The 16,738-nt window shown below is 47.3% G+C and overlaps 2 protein-coding genes across 2 annotated transcripts in view; one reads left to right on the plus strand and one right to left on the minus strand.

Moving 5' to 3' along the window:
* The window catches only part of Myh10 (myosin, heavy chain 10, non-muscle), a 141,113-nt gene extending 128,258 nt beyond the window's left edge, over positions 1 to 12,855 (plus strand). Inside the window, exons 36-42 of the mRNA XM_013013115.1 lie at positions 4,163 to 4,291; positions 7,106 to 7,194; positions 7,785 to 7,908; positions 8,003 to 8,211; positions 9,833 to 9,941; positions 10,398 to 10,570; positions 11,203 to 12,855. Coding sequence (XP_012868569.1) covers positions 4,163 to 4,291; positions 7,106 to 7,194; positions 7,785 to 7,908; positions 8,003 to 8,211; positions 9,833 to 9,941; positions 10,398 to 10,570; positions 11,203 to 11,347 — 978 coding nt within the window. The 3' untranslated portion in view covers positions 11,348 to 12,855. The remainder of the gene's footprint in view (positions 1 to 4,162; positions 4,292 to 7,105; positions 7,195 to 7,784; positions 7,909 to 8,002; positions 8,212 to 9,832; positions 9,942 to 10,397; positions 10,571 to 11,202) is intronic.
* A 1,930-nt stretch (positions 12,856 to 14,785) lies between these two features.
* Positions 14,786 to 16,738, minus strand: part of Ndel1 (nudE neurodevelopment protein 1-like 1) — an 83,421-nt gene continuing 81,468 nt past the window's right edge. The window contains exon 10 of the mRNA XM_013013304.1: positions 14,786 to 14,924. Coding sequence (XP_012868758.1) covers positions 14,833 to 14,924 — 92 coding nt within the window. The 3' untranslated portion in view covers positions 14,786 to 14,832. The remainder of the gene's footprint in view (positions 14,925 to 16,738) is intronic.

A 16,738-nucleotide genomic window follows, 5' to 3' on the forward strand; every position in this document is an offset into this window, starting at 1 on the left:
CAGGTAAAGTGACCTTTCAGGAACATGCTGTGTTGGCCACAACAGCCTCTGGTGTTAACCGAACACCACCCATCGAGGTGGGACTTTGTTACTCTAGTACTGTGAGCACTGATCCTCTACATTTCCACCACACAGTGACTCGGGATGTCTCTGTGACTCCTAGTTTGGTGGTGGGCAGTGATGTGCCCCCATCCGCACTGTTTAGGGGAGAGTTAATAGACAAAGAAGAGGTGTAAATGACAAAAACTATAGACAGTGTCCCCTCCTTTGATCTCACAATTCTGTATCTTAAGGAAATGTTCAATAAACTGTGTGAGATTTTCGTTGGGCATTGGTGGCTCACACTTGCTGATACTCAAGAAGCTGAGATCTGAGGATTACATTTCAAAGCCAGCCAGGGCAGAAAAGTCTGAGACTTTTAGCTCCAGTTAACCAGCAAAAAGCCAGAAGTGGAGCAGTGTCAGTGGTAGAGCACCAGCCTTGGCACTCTTGAGCCAAGGAGTCATGCAGGAACATATGGCTCTGAATTCAAGCCCCAGTACCAACACCAAAAAACAAAAAAAGGAATCTTTACATTCAGATATCTTAGCTGAAGTGTTTTTTTAGGATTCCCCAAATGGAAAGAGTTTAAATGTCAATGGGCTGTCACAGATGAGTGAAGGGCAGTATGTGACACAAAGGCTGGACTTCACACCAGAGATGTGGTGGCAGGCTGTGCACTTACCCATCACATGAGCATAGGTATTTATATTAAATGTGTACGTAGCCACATGTAGAGGAAAGTTTAGGGGGAAAGGCCTCTCAGACTCTAGGTCTATGTATAATTCATTTGTTTCACTATACTTTTTTTTTTTTTTTGGTGCCAGTCCTGGGGCTTGAACTCAGAGCCTGGGTGTTGTCCTTCACCTTCTTTTACTCAAGGCTAGCACTCTACCACTTTAAGCCATGCCAGATCTGGTTTTCTGGTGGTTAAGTGAAGAGTCTCCTGCCCAGGCTGTCTTCAAACCGTGATCCTCAGATCTCATCCTTCTGAGTAGCTAGGATTACAGGCATGAGCCATCAGTGCCCAGCTTAAGGTGTCTTTTAATGACTCTATGGAACCACTTTTGTTTATACTCTGAATATGTTATGAAACAAATTGTTTCCAACTATTTCTTTCCATTGTCTAGATGCTTGTTCCTTTACTATTGTTCCCTTATTATTATTCCTTTATTGTTAGCACCAAAGGTTTTTAATTTGATGAAGTCTAGTTTTGTGTCTTGTTCTTTTGGTAGGTTTCTGAAGCCTGGCTAATCAGAGGTCAGGAAGATTCCCTATATTTTTCTTCTAAGAGTTTCATACTTTTCACTCTTACCATCAAGTTTTGGATCCATTTTGAGTTAATTTCAGTGTTACGAATGAGGTGCAGACACAACTTGTTCTTTTGGCTATGATTATCTAGTATCCTGGCACTGTTTGTTGAAAACAGTATACCGACCACTAAATTATCCTGTCCAGAGTTTATTGGCCATAGACTTGTTTCTGGACTGTCAGTTCTATTCATTGATTTGTGTTCGGATCCCTTATCCCAACACCCCCACAGTCTCAATTACTGGAGCTTTGAAATAAGTTTTAAAATTGCGAAGTGTGATTTATTCAGCTTTGCTTTTTTCAAGATTGACAATTCTAGCTGGACTCCTTACAATTCCATATGGATTTTAGGATTACAATGCCAGTTTCTTCCAGAATTTAGATTTTGCTTCAGTTTTAATTGGATTTTAATTGTCCATCTGTTGACCTTGTAGGTCAGTTTGCCATCTTGAGTCTTCTGGTCTATGAACATAAGTATTTTTCCATTTACTTTTACATTTTTTTCCCCAAAGAGGTTTTATAGTTTTTGGTGACAGTCCTTCTCATTTGTTACAGTTATGCATATTTGATGCTATTGTGAAAGTAATTACTTTCTTAGGTTTTAATATTCATAGTGATAGAAATGCAATTAATTTTGAAATATTGGTCCTGTGTCCACCAACCTTGCTAAACTATTTATTTTGGGTTTTTGTTTTTTTACACTTTAATTTTGGAGGGAGTTACATTTCCACATTTACAATCTATTCCAATCTCTTTGGTCCGTGGGCTTTTCAGATTTTTTTTGTTCAGAAGATCATATCTGTAAGTTGAGCTTGTTTAACTTTTTTTCCATCCTAAATGTCTCTTCAGCTTCCTGGCTAGACTCTCTGGTACAGTATAAGTAAAGTACAACTGGCAAGATGAGCCATCCCTATATTATTGTTCACCTTCTATGAGAAAATCATGCAGAATTTGATTGTGGCCACTCACTCAGCTTTCTTGCTCATGGGAAATGCCCTACCCCTTGAGCCATACCTCTAGCCCATGTTTTTTGCTAGTTAACTGAGAGATAATGAAAATATGGTATTAGCTGTGATTTTTTTCTCATATCACTTTTTTCAGAGTTGAAAATATTTTCTTTTCATAGCTTGTTGAGCTTTTTTTTTGGGGGGGGTCCAGTTGTGGGGCCTGGACTCTGGGCCTGGGTGCTGTACCTCAGCTCTTCAGCTCAAGGCTAGCGCTCTACCACTTGAGCCACAGCACCACTTTCGGCTTTTTTTTTTCTGCTTATGTGGTGCTGAGGAATCAAACCCAGGGCCTCAAGCATGCAAGGCAAGCGCTCTACCACTGAGCCACCTTCCCAGCCCTTGTTGAGCATTTTTATAATGAAAAGGTGTTTTGTTATTTGTTGCCTTTGATTTATTGAAATGAGTTCATTAGTTCTCAGACCAAATCTGCATGGCTCACTTGGCCATACTATATATTCCTTTTTACATTTTGTCAGATTTAGTTTGCTACTTTTTGTTGTTGTTGTTTTGGGGGAGGGGTTGTTATTGTGGGGGGGGAATTGGGGTTTATTTTTTGCCAGTCTTGGGGCTTGAACTCAGGGCCTAGGCGCCTGAGTCTATGCTTGAGGCTAGCGCTCTACCACTCCACAGTGCTACTTCTGGCTTTTTCTAAGTAGTGTATTGAAGATAAGAGTCTCACAGACTTTCCTACCTGGGCTGACTTTGAACTCCAATCCTCAGATCTCAGCCTCCTAAGTAGCTAGGATTATAGGCATGCGCTACCAGTACTTGGCTAGTTTGCTACTTTTTTGTGCCAATAACAGGGTTTGAACTAAAGGATTCTTGCTCAGCTTTCTTGCTGAAGACTAGTGTTATACTACTAGTTTTTGTGAGTTGATTGGGAGAATTGGCTTTTCTGCCCAGGCTGACTTAGAAGCACAAACTTTCAGGTCTCGGCTTCCTGAATAGCTAAGATTTGCAGGCATGAACCACTAATACCTTAATTTGCTACTAAGTTGGGGATGTTGTGACTTTTTTTTTGTCAGTGGTGAATCTTAAACTCAGGTCCTGAGCTCTGTCCCTGAGCTCTTTTGCTCAAGGCCAGTGCTCTATCACTTTCAGCCATATCACTTTTGGTTTTCTGGTAATTAATTAAAGATAAGAATCTCACATACTTTCCTGCCTGGGCTGGCTTTGAACTGCAATCTTCAAATCTCACCCAGCTTCATTACTCACATTTACAATGAATGTGTTACTTTTATAGTCTGGGGGAGGGGAGAACACATTAAAAATTAATAATGAAACCAGACACCAGTGCCTTCACATCTGTCATCCTAGCTACTCAGGAGGCTAAAACTGAGTCGTGGTTTGAAGCCAGTACAGGTAGGAAAATCCATGAGATTCTTATCTCTAATTAACCACCAAAAAGCAGAAAGTAGAGCTGTGGCTCAAGTGGTAGAGTACTAGCCTGGCGCAAAAAAAGGTCAATGACAGCACCTAGGCCCTGAGTTCAAGCCCTAGCATTAACCAAAAAAATAAAGAATACAGGCACTGGTGGCTCACACCTAAAATCCTAGCTACTCTGGATGCTGAGATCTAGGACCATGGTTCAAAGCTAGCCCAGCAGGAAAGTCCTTGAGACACTCATCTCCAATAAACCATCAGAAAACCAATGTGGCACTGTGGCTAAAGTGGTAGAGCACTAACCTTGAACTGAAGAGCTCAGGGACAGTGCCCAGGCCCAGAGTTCAAGCCCCATGACCGACAAATATAATTAAATAAAATGAAGAGAAGAAAACTAACTCCAAAACCTTCTTTAATGTTAGGCTCAGATGAAGGATTATCAGCGTGAATTAGAAGAGGCCCGAGCATCCCGAGATGAGATTTTTGCTCAGTCCAAAGAGAGTGAAAAGAAACTGAAGAGCCTGGAAGCAGAAATCCTTCAACTGCAGGAGGTTGGTTTACTTTGTTATCCATTTGTTCTACAAATACTTGGCCTAGAAATTTCTCTAAGAGTAAATATTTTTAATATCTTTATAAACTAGTATACTGTAGCTTCTCTCTCTCCCCTCTCCTTTCTCTTCTCTCTCTCTCTCTCTCTCAATTGTCAAGGCAGGGGGTAGTACTGCAGTTGGAACTCAGAGATTGCTAGGCTGGCACGCTACCATTTGAGCCACTCCTTCAGCCCTCTTCTTCACTGGTTATTTTTAGGATAGGGTCTCATTTCCACCCACTTTATGGAGTATTGTAGTTGCTGGATCACAGGCCGGGCTGCCATGTCCAGCTTCTCTCTGTGGAGATGAAATCTCTTGACTTTTTCATTTCTCCACCTCCTTAGTAGCTAGGGTTAAAGGTGTGAGCCTCTGGCACCCGTTTTCAGCAATCATTGCTTCAACGAAGAGAAAGATGTCAGGCTTTGACTCTCTCACGAATATTCCTCTACCTGGCTGAAGCTTTGCAGAGGGGCTGATTAGTAATTTGTCAAGCCACTTTCTAGGCCTTGTTCCCTGGGTGAGAAGAGGGTCACTTGCATTTTAGAGTTGGTAAGCATAGGATCAATTATCCCTGAGTGCTCTCTCTCTCTCTCTCTCACACACACACATACACACACACACACACACACACTCATGTGATACTTGAGAAAAGTATCTTTCATTGAATTCCTGAGTGAATCTTCTTATAATCAATTACTCTTTTGTTTCTTTTGTAACTTCCTGTGGCAAATATTATACATAATATAAAATATTATACTTGTGAGACATGTTTAAATATGTATATTTCCTTTTTGTATGGTTTGGTTTGGTCGTTCATGGGCCTGAACTCTGGGCCTGGGCACTGTCCCCAAGCTCTTCAGCTCAAGGCAAACGCTCTACCACTGGAGCCACAGCACCGCTTCCTGTATATTTCTATGTAAATGAGAAATGATCAAAACCTATACAAACCTAGAAAGATAACCTGAAGTAACTATGAAAAAGCTCCCCATATAGACAATGCTGTCTAAACAACTACTGAAAGCCAGGCTGAGCTGACATGACATTCCTGCATGTCAGGAATAAAGAACTAAAAGCCAGATCAGTATACACTGAGCAGACTGAGATTACCTGACAGCTAGCTTTAGATCCTCTTTGTTTTTTACTCTCTTTATTGCCTTCAGGGTTTTTTCCCCCTTTCTTTCCCTCCCCCAATCCCATCCCACTTCTATGCTAGAGACAGAAGCCAGGGCTTCGAGCACACTAAATTTAATACTCATGGCCACTAAGGTCCACCCAGCCTCCTTTTTTTGACTTTTGGACTCTTGGATCATCAGCTTTCAAGCTTTCTCTTTCAGCATCAAAGACCATAATCCCTCTTAAGCTCTGTTTTCTTCATTCCACAAATCCTGATATAGAGGGGGTGGGGGCGTTAATTCTAGTTCATATGGTGCTTAAAGAACATTGAATGGCTCTAGAGTCCAAAACATAGCTAGGTTTGGGGGTTTTCTGGTTTTGTTTTTTTGGTGCCAATCCTGGGGTTTGGACCAGGGCCTGGGAGCTGTCCCTGAGGGGTTTTTTGGATCAAGGCTAGCACTATACCCTTTGAGTCTTACAGCTCCACTTCTAGCCTTTTGGTGGTTAATTGGAGATAAGAGTCTCTCTCATGGACTTTTCTGCCGCAGCTGGCTTTAAACCCGAGTAACTAGGATTACAGGGGTGAGCCACCAGCATCAGGCTCCAGTTTGTATTGGATAGCAGATGTTTTTCCTCAATGACTCAGTGTTTGAGCTCTGGACATCCATTGCGGTGTTGACCTGAAGCATCCTTAGCTAGTAGACAGGAACCCAGTGAGCTTTTGGTACTGAGAAGAATGAACATCAGAGGCCAGATGGCCTGCAATGTGTGGCCCTCAGATCAGGTGCAAAGCATTCTGCCAACTGCCATTTTTCCATCCTGACCCCACCTGCCCTAATTCTCAGGTTCTGTGCCATAATGTGGCCCTTGCAGAGGCTTTAGCTCCCAGGCACTGACAGAGAGCAGGTGGACATGGTGGAGCGCCCTTGGCACTCCTGGGCCACCCTGCCCTCACACAGCTTCAAGATGCACTCTCTTTAGACATGACATCTCTGGAAGGGGAAGCTGATGGGAGGAGTCCTGGACAGGAGTCAGGAACCTGGTGCGCTGCTGACCATCCTTGGAATCGGGCCCAGTCCCCTCATCCATGTGGGCCTTCTTCCAAATCCATCAGACAAAGGAGACTATGCAGCTCTTAAATCCTAAGGCCATGAGCACAGCTTATTCCGAGATGGGGAGAGACTCCCCCCATCCCCACCCCAACTCTTGACAGTTTTTGTCACAAATTGCGTTTCCCAGGTGCCCAGGCCTGAGAGGTATTGCCACCCTGACCCTCATTGTTCTCCATGTCCAAAGTGTGTATATGGAACATAGTTCTAGATCATTACTATCATTTGGGGTAGCACAAATTTGGGGTTCATTGGAACATATTTGCTGGGTTTATATTTTTTAAAAAGAAAAAACAACACTGGCATTCGAGGATGGTATAATAAAGCCAGCTTCTACCATGGAAATGACAGTGAATCCTGTAATACGGGGTCTCCCCTAGATGGGTTTTCATTTGAGGTGGTGTACCTCCACATCCCCTGCTGGCCTCTCATTTTCTTCGGTAAGCTTGCCAGCTTCACTTACCACTGCTGAGCGTCATGTGAGCAACAACCCCTGCTCCAGTGGGTGAAGGGGCCAAATGGCCTGAGCCTAACTCCATCTGCACTCATTTAGGAGCTGGCCTCGTCCGAGCGTGCCCGCCGCCACGCCGAGCAGGAGCGAGACGAGCTGGCTGATGAGATCGCCAACAGCGCTTCTGGCAAGTGAGTGTCCCGGCAGCAGGCAGGGCGGCTATGCCCACCCTTCCTCCCCAGTGCCCTCAGACCAGTGCCATCTGCAGACTGCATCCACCTAGCTTCACAAACGCTGCTTCTCATTCATTGATTCATTTGCTTGCAAGCAGCTTTCTTAGCCAGGACCTGTCTCTGAAGTCATTTTTTCTGTCTTCTTTCCTGCTCTGCTGCTTTACTGTATTAAGCATGCATCCTATACACTTCCTAGCATGCCATGATGGAATTGGAATCTAAGTGCCCTGGGAACACACTGGCTTAAGGGAGTGTGGAGATCTTGGTTACATTGTGAAAGTGAACTCTGCCTGCCATCACAGCAGCAATCAGCTGGGGGGAGGCAGAGGAGACAGCAGGAGGTCACTGGGAGGCCGGGCCAGGACCAGGCCAGCAGCCTCCTGCGGGGAGATATCTGAGTGGGGGTCAGAAGGGAGAATCAGTGGGACTTGTGCATAGATTTGGGGACAGGGGCAGGGAAAGAGCCATCAGGAGTGACGTTCCTTTGAGCAGCAAGGTGATGGAGGGGTCTCACACACACACACACACCCTTCCCCCTCACCTACCAGGTCTGCACTGCTGGATGAGAAGCGGCGACTGGAGGCTCGGATCGCACAGCTGGAGGAGGAGCTGGAGGAGGAGCAGAGCAACATGGAGCTGCTCAATGACCGCTTCCGCAAGACCACTCTGCAGGTAACCATGTGGTGGCCTTCTCCCCCCCTCCCCCCCCCGGAGGGCCCACACCTCCTCCGCCCTCACACAAGTGACGAGCCCTCTCCCCTCCCAGGTGGACACACTGAACACAGAGCTGGCAGCCGAGCGCAGCGCTGCCCAGAAGAGTGACAACGCACGTCAGCAGCTGGAGCGGCAGAACAAGGAGCTGAAGGCCAAACTGCAGGAGCTGGAGGGGGCCGTCAAGTCCAAGTTCAAGGCCACTATCTCAGCCCTGGAAGCCAAGATCGGGCAGCTGGAGGAGCAGCTGGAGCAGGAAGCCAAGTAAGAGGTTCCAGCAGCTCTCAGCCAAACCGCGCTGCACCTCCATGCCACACAGATGCGTGCACCTTACCCTCAGGGCAGTCCCCAGAGCAAGGGAGGTGACGGAGCACAGATGTGTGGCCACTGTGGGCAGTGCGAGGTGCTGGGACTCTCACAGGAAGTGCTCAGCAGTGCTGAAGGCTTGGGAAGTGGCTGTCAGGCTGAGCATTGCCCACTAGCTTCCCCTCCACTCAGCTGGGGTGACTGTACTAGGCCCCACAACTGCCTAGACCGAATCAGCCTCCTGCTACTCTTTGTTGGCAGAAAAGAAATGCAGTGGGAGGGATCAGCACATTTCCACTCTGTGTGTGCCAAAGCCATCAGAGCTGCAGCCAGCCTTCCGATGCACCTTCCTCTTGCAGGGCTTGGAATCCAGAAATGCAGGACCCCCACTCAGAGCCCATTATCCTCCAACCCAGCATCCCAGTGCTGCCTGCCACTGCTCTTAAAACTCCCAGCCAAAATCAAACAATTAAGGATTTGGTTTTAGTTGCTATTAACATAATTTTCCCTTTTTTTTTTGGGGGGGGGGCCATGGGGCTTGAACTCTGGGCCTGGGCACTGTCCTTAAGCTCTTCAGCTCAAGGCTAGGGCTCTACAATTTGAGCCACAGCGCCACTTCTGGTTTTCTTGTGGTTAATTGGAGATAAGAATCTCATGGACCTTCCTGTCCAGGCTGGCTTTGAACCTCGAACCTCAGATCTCAGCCTCCTGACTAGCATGAGCTACCGGCACCCAGCTAATTCCCTTTTAAATGACTTCACAGCTATGTGTTTTTTGGGGGGGTGTTTTGTTTTGGTCGGTCGTGGGGCTTGAACTGTGGGCCTGAGCGCTGTCCCTCAGCTCTTCAGCTCAAGGCTAGCACTCTACCACTTGAGCTACTGCGCCACTTCAAAGAGTATTGCCAGATGTGGTATACACTTGTAATCTCAGCACTGAGCCAGGAGAGCTGCAAGTATAAGCCAGTATGGGCTATATATCAACACCCTGTCTCATAAACAAATGAACAAAAAAAAAGTATATTCAGTGTAACTGACAGGTAACTTAGATGTCACATCATGTTCAGTAAATGCCAGTGGCTCATGCCTGTAATTCCAGCTACTCAGGAGGCTGAGATTTGAGGATCGAAGTTTAAAGCCAACTGAGGCAGACCAATCCAGAGACTCTTAACTCCAACTCACCACCAAAAAAGCCAGAAGTAGCAGTCAAAGTACAAGGCCCTGCATTCAAGCCCTCATATCAGCACACAAAAGAAGAAAAAAATAAAAAACAAAAGAGCTTACTGAATAAAATGATGAATTCCTGCATGCACAAATTAATATGCTTTCTCTCCCAGTAAGTACTGAGGGATACATTATAGACACATTTATCTTACTGGTCTGAGAACATAGGTCAAAAAAAGGACCATCTTCCAAAGAAAAGGACTTTTAACAGGTATTTGCCCCTTTGAAAATACAATTTTGAGCATGTAATCCCAGCAGTCTGAAGATCTGAGAATGGCAAGTTCAAGTCCTGCTGAGACTTTGTCTCAAATATACACATATTTCCCAGAGCTTCAAAAGTACTATGCTCACTTCCACAGGGAACGAGCCGCAGCCAACAAACTAGTCCGTCGTACAGAGAAGAAGCTGAAAGAAATCTTCATGCAGGTGGAAGATGAGCGGAGACATGCAGATCAGTACAAGGAGCAGGTCTGTATTCACCCCAGGCGTTCCTAGGTGATAAAGTGAGCGCTGAGCACTGGTGAGGGAAGCTTTGCAGCCTGACCTATCCTGAATGCTTCCTCTCTGGTACTTAAAATAGTTGCACGACAGTAAGTGGTCAGCACAGTAGCTCACAGTAGCTCCTCGCTACTCAGGAAGCTGAGATCTGAGGATCATGGTTCAAAGTTAACCTGGGTAGGAAAGCCTGTGAGACTCTCACCTCCAATTAACCACCCCAAAGCCGCAAATAGAACTATGGCTCAAAGTGTGCCAGCCTTGAACCAAAAATGCTCAGGATGGCACCTAGGCTGAGTAAAATCTGAATACCAGCACCAAAAGCAAAGCCTTTGAGCAGCCTACAAACATGTGTGTTTGATGCATGCGATGGGGGCACACACTGCACTCACTGCTTGTGTTCTCTCTGTTGGTTTCCAATATCCCAAGATGGAGAAGGCGAATGCCAGGATGAAGCAGCTTAAACGCCAGCTGGAAGAAGCTGAAGAGGAGGCAACACGCGCCAATGCATCTCGGCGTAAACTCCAGCGGGAACTGGACGATGCCACTGAGGCCAACGAGGGCCTGAGCCGTGAGGTCAGCACGCTCAAGAACCGGCTGAGGTGAGTGCTGGCCAGGACGGAGGGCTCCCCAGATTGCAATCCAACATCCCTTCATTCAAGATAGCTGAGCTTTGGAGTCGTGCATGGGAGGAAGATAGAGGGCCAGGCCTGCTCACGAGCGAACCAACATACCACACAAAGCTGGCACGCCCAGCCCAGTGTCCGTCCATGTGCACATGACCATGTGAGAGGACAAGGCCCATTCGAACCCAGGGCCCTACCACCTTGCTCAGCACACGAGAGCTAAAGCCAAACCCGCTCCAAGAAAAGCAGCTGGGAGCCAGAGTCAGTTAACATCTGGCCAGCATTTTCCACCCATGTCCAGCAAGCTATGAGCGGTTTTTATATTCTGAAAGGAAATAAAATACAAGTGGCAGAGGCCCTGTGTGACCCACAAGATGTAAGGATTTGCAGTCCGGCCGGTTTAGGGGAAAAGGCTGGGGAGGGGGTGGAGTTTTGCGCCATTCCTCTTCCATGTCCCCAGTTGAGTCAGGCTGTCCCAAGGTCTCAGGACCTGCCCCATGTTCACTGTGTAGGGTGGGGAGATGGTGGAGTAGAAGTGGACAGTAGCACCCCTCCAGCCACCTGCTCCTGTGCATTTACCCACACGGGCCTGCTTTCTGCTCTCCCAGACGGGGCGGCCCCATCAGCTTTTCTTCAAGCCGATCTGGCCGGCGCCAGCTGCACATCGAAGGGGCCTCCCTGGAGCTGTCCGATGATGACACAGAAAGTAAGACCAGTGATGTGAATGAGGCGCAGCCGCCGCAGTCGGAGTAGAACAACAGAGAAGGCAGAGGCGGCAACGCAGCAGGACGCACAGGAACTCACCCGGCACTGGTCTGCCTGGGGCCTGCAGGCCTGCCCGGGGCCTCCACCTCCAACAGGTTTAGGAATCGGCAGGCTCCAGAATTCCTCGCAGAGAGATCAACTGTGTCTTAAGGCCTTCCAGCCTGCACAGACAGTATCCTGCTTCAGATTAGGTACAATTGCTCCCCTTTTTATATATATACCTACCCAGCACACCTGTTAAACAGATTGTCTCATCGTTGCATCTATTTTCCATATATTCATCAAGAGACCATTTTATAATCCATGTTAAGAAGAGAATCCTTTTTCAAACCAACTCCAGGCCCTTCGTTGCCAGTCGCTGGGCCGTGGGGACAGCCCCGTGGTTGTGGCTCCGTCGCCCTGCATGCTCTGTCCTCCAGACAGGTAATTTAGTTTTGTGTTCACGTGGCCCTGACTCCTCCGCCACATCCAGTCTCTTAGAACATTGTGGAAACCTAACCTGCACTCGTATCTCTCATTTCCTCCGAATAATGATCACTACTTCAGTGAGCAAACTGTGAATAGGGCTTTGGAACGATTGGGAGGGGTGGGCCGGATTAGAGCAGCAGCATCTATTTGGGGCTACCCTGTGCACCTCCCCAGGGGGGAAAGGGGGCCCTCCCCACATCTCATGTGAATGGTCCTTGGCCGGGACCGTCCTCCCTAGGGAGGGTAGTGGCCATCGCACGGCTGAGGACACTGGGGGCCATCCCAGTGGCTTCCAGGTGGCCCCCTGGTGTCCCCCTTACCAGTGCCCTCCTCGCCTCAGGAGCCAACAGCCACGGGGCCCCGGGGCCTCAGGCTCGCCAAAGGCCCTCCCCCGCCAGCCAGGCCCTCATGCTGACCTGGCAAATTCAGCCACTGCTTTGAGTCCAAAATGGGAATCTTGATTCTGTGTCCGAGGCTTGCTCCAAGTGCGTGCTGAGGTCCTCAAGAACAGACGCCATCTTCTGGAACACTGACAATGCCAGTGGGTGTGAATCCTTCGTTTTCCTTTGCACAGTGTTACAGTGCACACTTTAGCATTCTGTTTCTTTGGTTGATAGTTGAGCAAACTGACATTACAGAAAGTGCCTTAGACACTACAGTACTAAGACAATGTTAAATATATTATTTGCCTCTGTAACAATTTAATGTATTCAGTTTTGACTGTGCTTCATAACATGTACCTCTCTAGTCAAAGTAGTATTATAAACATTCAGTGACAATGAATCAGTGTTAATGAAAAAAAAAATCCTTGATCCTCTGCAATGTGCTTGAAAACACAAACCTTTTGGGTTAAAAGCTTTAACATCTGTTAGGAAGAATTGTCACGTGGGTTTGGAATCTTGGATTTCCCCTGGATGAATTGTACTGGCTGTTCACCACCAGACACCTGACTGCAAATATCTTTTCTTGTATTCCCATATTTCTAGACAATGATTTTTGTAAGACAATAAATTTATTCATTATAGATATTTACGCCTGCTCTGTTTACTTGGAGGAAAAAAGCACCCGTGGAGAATAAACAGACCTCAATAAACAAGAATAATCATGTGAACGTGGAATCTGTTTTTCTCACCTTCTGTTCTTGGTTTCCCTTGTGGGGCCTGAGTAGAGGGGGATTAGCTACAGGGAGCTTCACACACACTTTACAAGAAGCCAGGCCCATCAGAGTCTCCTAGAAACAGGCAGACTGACAGTTGGCTCAGTCCAGTGTCTCACCAATGGCTCCTGGTAAGTGGTATCAGAGGAAAAGAACTCAGCGTTAGGGTGTGTGCCTTAGCCTGTACTAGGAAAAGAGGTTAGACTTCTTCCCAGTGGCAGCCACATGAGCAGTGGACCAAAGTGGGTGGTGTTCTGGTATTAGCCACATTCTCACCCCTGCACAGTCTCTTAGTCTGGAAGTTCATGGATGTAGGAGGCAGTTTGTCTGGTCCTTTCCTACTGTCTGGGTTCACTGGTATCCATGTCAGTTTCCCAGCCACTCAGCTGGCCAAAAGAAGATCTCCATGGACTGATTTCCAGTTCCTTTCCTCACTGAGTTTTCAGTTAGCAATAATCATGCTTCAGATAGACCCCATTGGCTATGATACTACCACCGTGCAAAGCTCTTCACTAAAACCACCATTTCATGATCAAAGGAAAAGCTTAAAAACTGTGTTGGGCATTTACAGCCTGAGGTAACTGGTTTATCACAAGTGAACTCTGTGTACCATAAAGCCAAAGCAGTTTGGATAAGGCAGCACTGTGCTCTTTATTTAAAATGCAATCAGCTTGGTGCCAGTGTCTCAGACCCGTAATCCTAGCTACTCATGAGGCTGAGATCTAAGGATCACAGTTTGAAGCCAGACCAAACAGGAAAACCTGTAACTCTCTACCCAAAAAAGCCAGAAGTAGAGCAGTGGGCTGAAGAGGTAGATTGCTAGCCGTAAGTGAAAAAGCTCAGGGACAGCATCTACGCTTGAATTCAAAGCCTCAGGAATAGCACAAAGAAGAAATGCAGATAGTCCAAGGGATTATTACAAAATGCTTTGGTAAGGCTAATAGCTATCTCTCCCCAACTAGCCTGCAGATGCATTTCCATATCATTAAAAAAGATTGTAAAGCCCTTTAATTTCTTCCTGGGAACATTGGGCATGAATTATGCTTTCTAAAGGCAAGCTAGTCTCTGGTTATGACTGACCCTCCCCTACAGCCAGTGTGGCCAAGGGACAAATGTGTCCATGTCAAGATGGGAAGAAAAGCTCTGGGACTCACCCATTCCTGCACTTTCCTCACCCATTTAAGTCGCACACACACACACACACACACACAGAAAAGCTTTGGAAGTCCATGTTACTACTTCAGCTGATTTCTTTAAAAATGAAGTTGGGCAACTAGAGAGAAGAGTGTAGAATCCACAAAATTAAACCACTTGCATTCTTCCCATTTCATTTCATTTAAAATAATAAAGTACCAGCTCGCATGTTCTCTGGTCTGTGCTCTGCCCGTCGGTCACTTCCTGCCTAGTGTATTAATGGGGCATTATCCTGATCATTCTCTGCCATTGAATACTGACGTTTGTTTCATTAAAGTTTAGTTTAGCCTATTTGTTCTTACGATCATGGGGTATTATCCTAAAGGTAAGAGTTTTAAAAGTTTACTTCACATAGTTAGGTTCATTCAAAACCCAGGATGATCAGTGAAGTAGAAGAGGTCCTGTCCCTAGATTATAGGTGACAATAGGCTGAATGGTATCTCCTAATTAAAACAATCATCTCTTTGGAAGCAAAACAAGGGTTTCTTAGCTCCACCCTCTACTAATAGGAGCAGCAGTTTCTACATCTTTACTCAAATATGTTCTAGAAAACTTACTACCCAGGCTTTCAGCCAGTCAACTTTACCTAGAGCCCTCCCTCCTTCCAGGCCTCCTGCTGAAAACACAAGTCCATACAGAATCTCCGCATTGTGTGTCAGTGGAGACTGCAGGCAGACAGGCCCATGTGTATCACACCTGTCTCAGCAGAGGCTTCCCAAGGGCAGACGGGAGATGCTAGCAGAACGCCTGTGAATGCAGACCAATTCCAAATCACAGTCACACCACAATCCCATCCAGCCCCAACACAAGCACTTTCACATTTGTGCTTTCAAATTGGCCTCTTCCTATGCACCTATAAAAGAAGTCTGTTCTATTCATAAATACTGTTATGTCTTTACTCCATGCCTATAATCCTAGGTACTCAGGAAGCTGACATCAGAGGATCATGGTTCAAAGCCAGCCTGGGCAGCAAAGTCTGTGAGACTTTTATCTCCAATAAACCACCAGAAAACAAAATGGAGCTGTGGCTCAAAGTGTGAGAGACTCTTATCTCCAATAAAACATCAAAACTGGAAACGGAGCTGTAGCTCAAAGTGCTAGCCTTCAGCAATAGAGTTGAGAGACAGCAACCAAGCCCTGAGTTCAAGCCCCACAACTGACTCACCCCCCCAAAAAAAACCCTCCTGTATTATATACATTTTTAATATTCGTGGGGCCACTTTTCAGATAAAGACTTTAGACATAAAATTACTTATAAAGGTAACTCCTTTCTCCCTACTCGTTGTTAGTAATGAATCAAATAACATCTCTTCTTAAGACCAAGCTTACGTTTCAAACTCATTTAACTTTGGGGAAAAATAGAGGAACACAATCCAAAAACACTCAAATGCTTATTAGTGAAAACTACTACTAGGCTCCCGTCCACTTTCTGGCATGTTCTCTTCCAGCTGCCATGCTGCTTGCTCAGCTTTAATCGAGGTGATCGCCACCTCAACTACCTCCTGGAAGGGCCAGCTTCCACTCTGGCTCAGCAGACTGCTAATTACACCTCTAGAGGTGTAACCTCTCCATGTTGAGAAGAAAGGGGACTGGGGAGCAGAGTTCCTCCTAAACAAAGCTATGCAGAGGCCACAGCTTGCCACAGCTCATCACTTCTTTCAAACTCTGCTCTTCTCCTGAGGGGCAGGTGGGAGAGGCACAGTAGAAAAGGATGCTGGGCCTGCTTCCTGTTCTGGCTTTGCTCTGCGCTAGTGTACAGGTGCAGGCAAGGCCAACCCTAGGCACACGGTCCTGCGTCAGCGAACAGGAAAGGCAGCTCAGCCACTTCTACGCAGTGCTCATGGACTTTGCACAATTCAAGCTCCAGCGTAGGCACCAGGCTCCGGGCTGAGTTGTTGGTGGGTAACTATGTGACCACTCGGGCTCTCCTCCTGCAGGAAGGTGTTTGGGGAGGGAGGCAAGAGGCCATGTTTCACCACCTGCAGATCACGACACAGGGGACACAACCCCCGCTGGGGGACATCTGCCATGACCGCCAGTGGCTGGCCCACCAAGAGAAAAGAACGATCCTCGACGAAACTTCGGAGGACACTGAGCAGCAATGGTCCCGCCACATCCTGAGCTCGGCCTCCAACGTTGAGAGAGATGAACTCTACCTGGCTCTCCCAGGGCCCGGCCTTCGGGGGCTGGAGGGCGGGGAAAGCGGGCACTAGCACTCCAGGCCCCGAGCCCGCCGATCCCGGGCCTCGGGTGCCCTCCCTGCCTCCACCCGCCACGGGGACAGAGGAAGGCCCTAACGGCCCTGGAAGGTGAGCGGGTGCAACGGTCGGCGGCCCGGGGCCGTTGGGCCGGTGTCCCGGAGGAACCCTGGAGTGACACCGCGGGGGTCTGGCGGCCGCTTGTAGGGGGTGGGGTGGGGGGATGTCTGGCGTGGGACTTGAACTCGGGGCCAGCGCGCTGTTCCCGAGCTCTCTTGCACAGGGCTGGTTGCTTTACTACTTGGAGCCACAGCGCCGCCCGTGGCTCACGCCTGTCATCCTAGCTGCTCAGGAGGCTGAGAT

The sequence above is a fragment of the Dipodomys ordii genome, unplaced genomic scaffold, assembly GCF_000151885.1.
Source record: "Dipodomys ordii isolate 6190 unplaced genomic scaffold, Dord_2.0 Scaffold19, whole genome shotgun sequence".
Lineage (NCBI taxonomy): Eukaryota > Metazoa > Chordata > Mammalia > Rodentia > Heteromyidae > Dipodomys > Dipodomys ordii.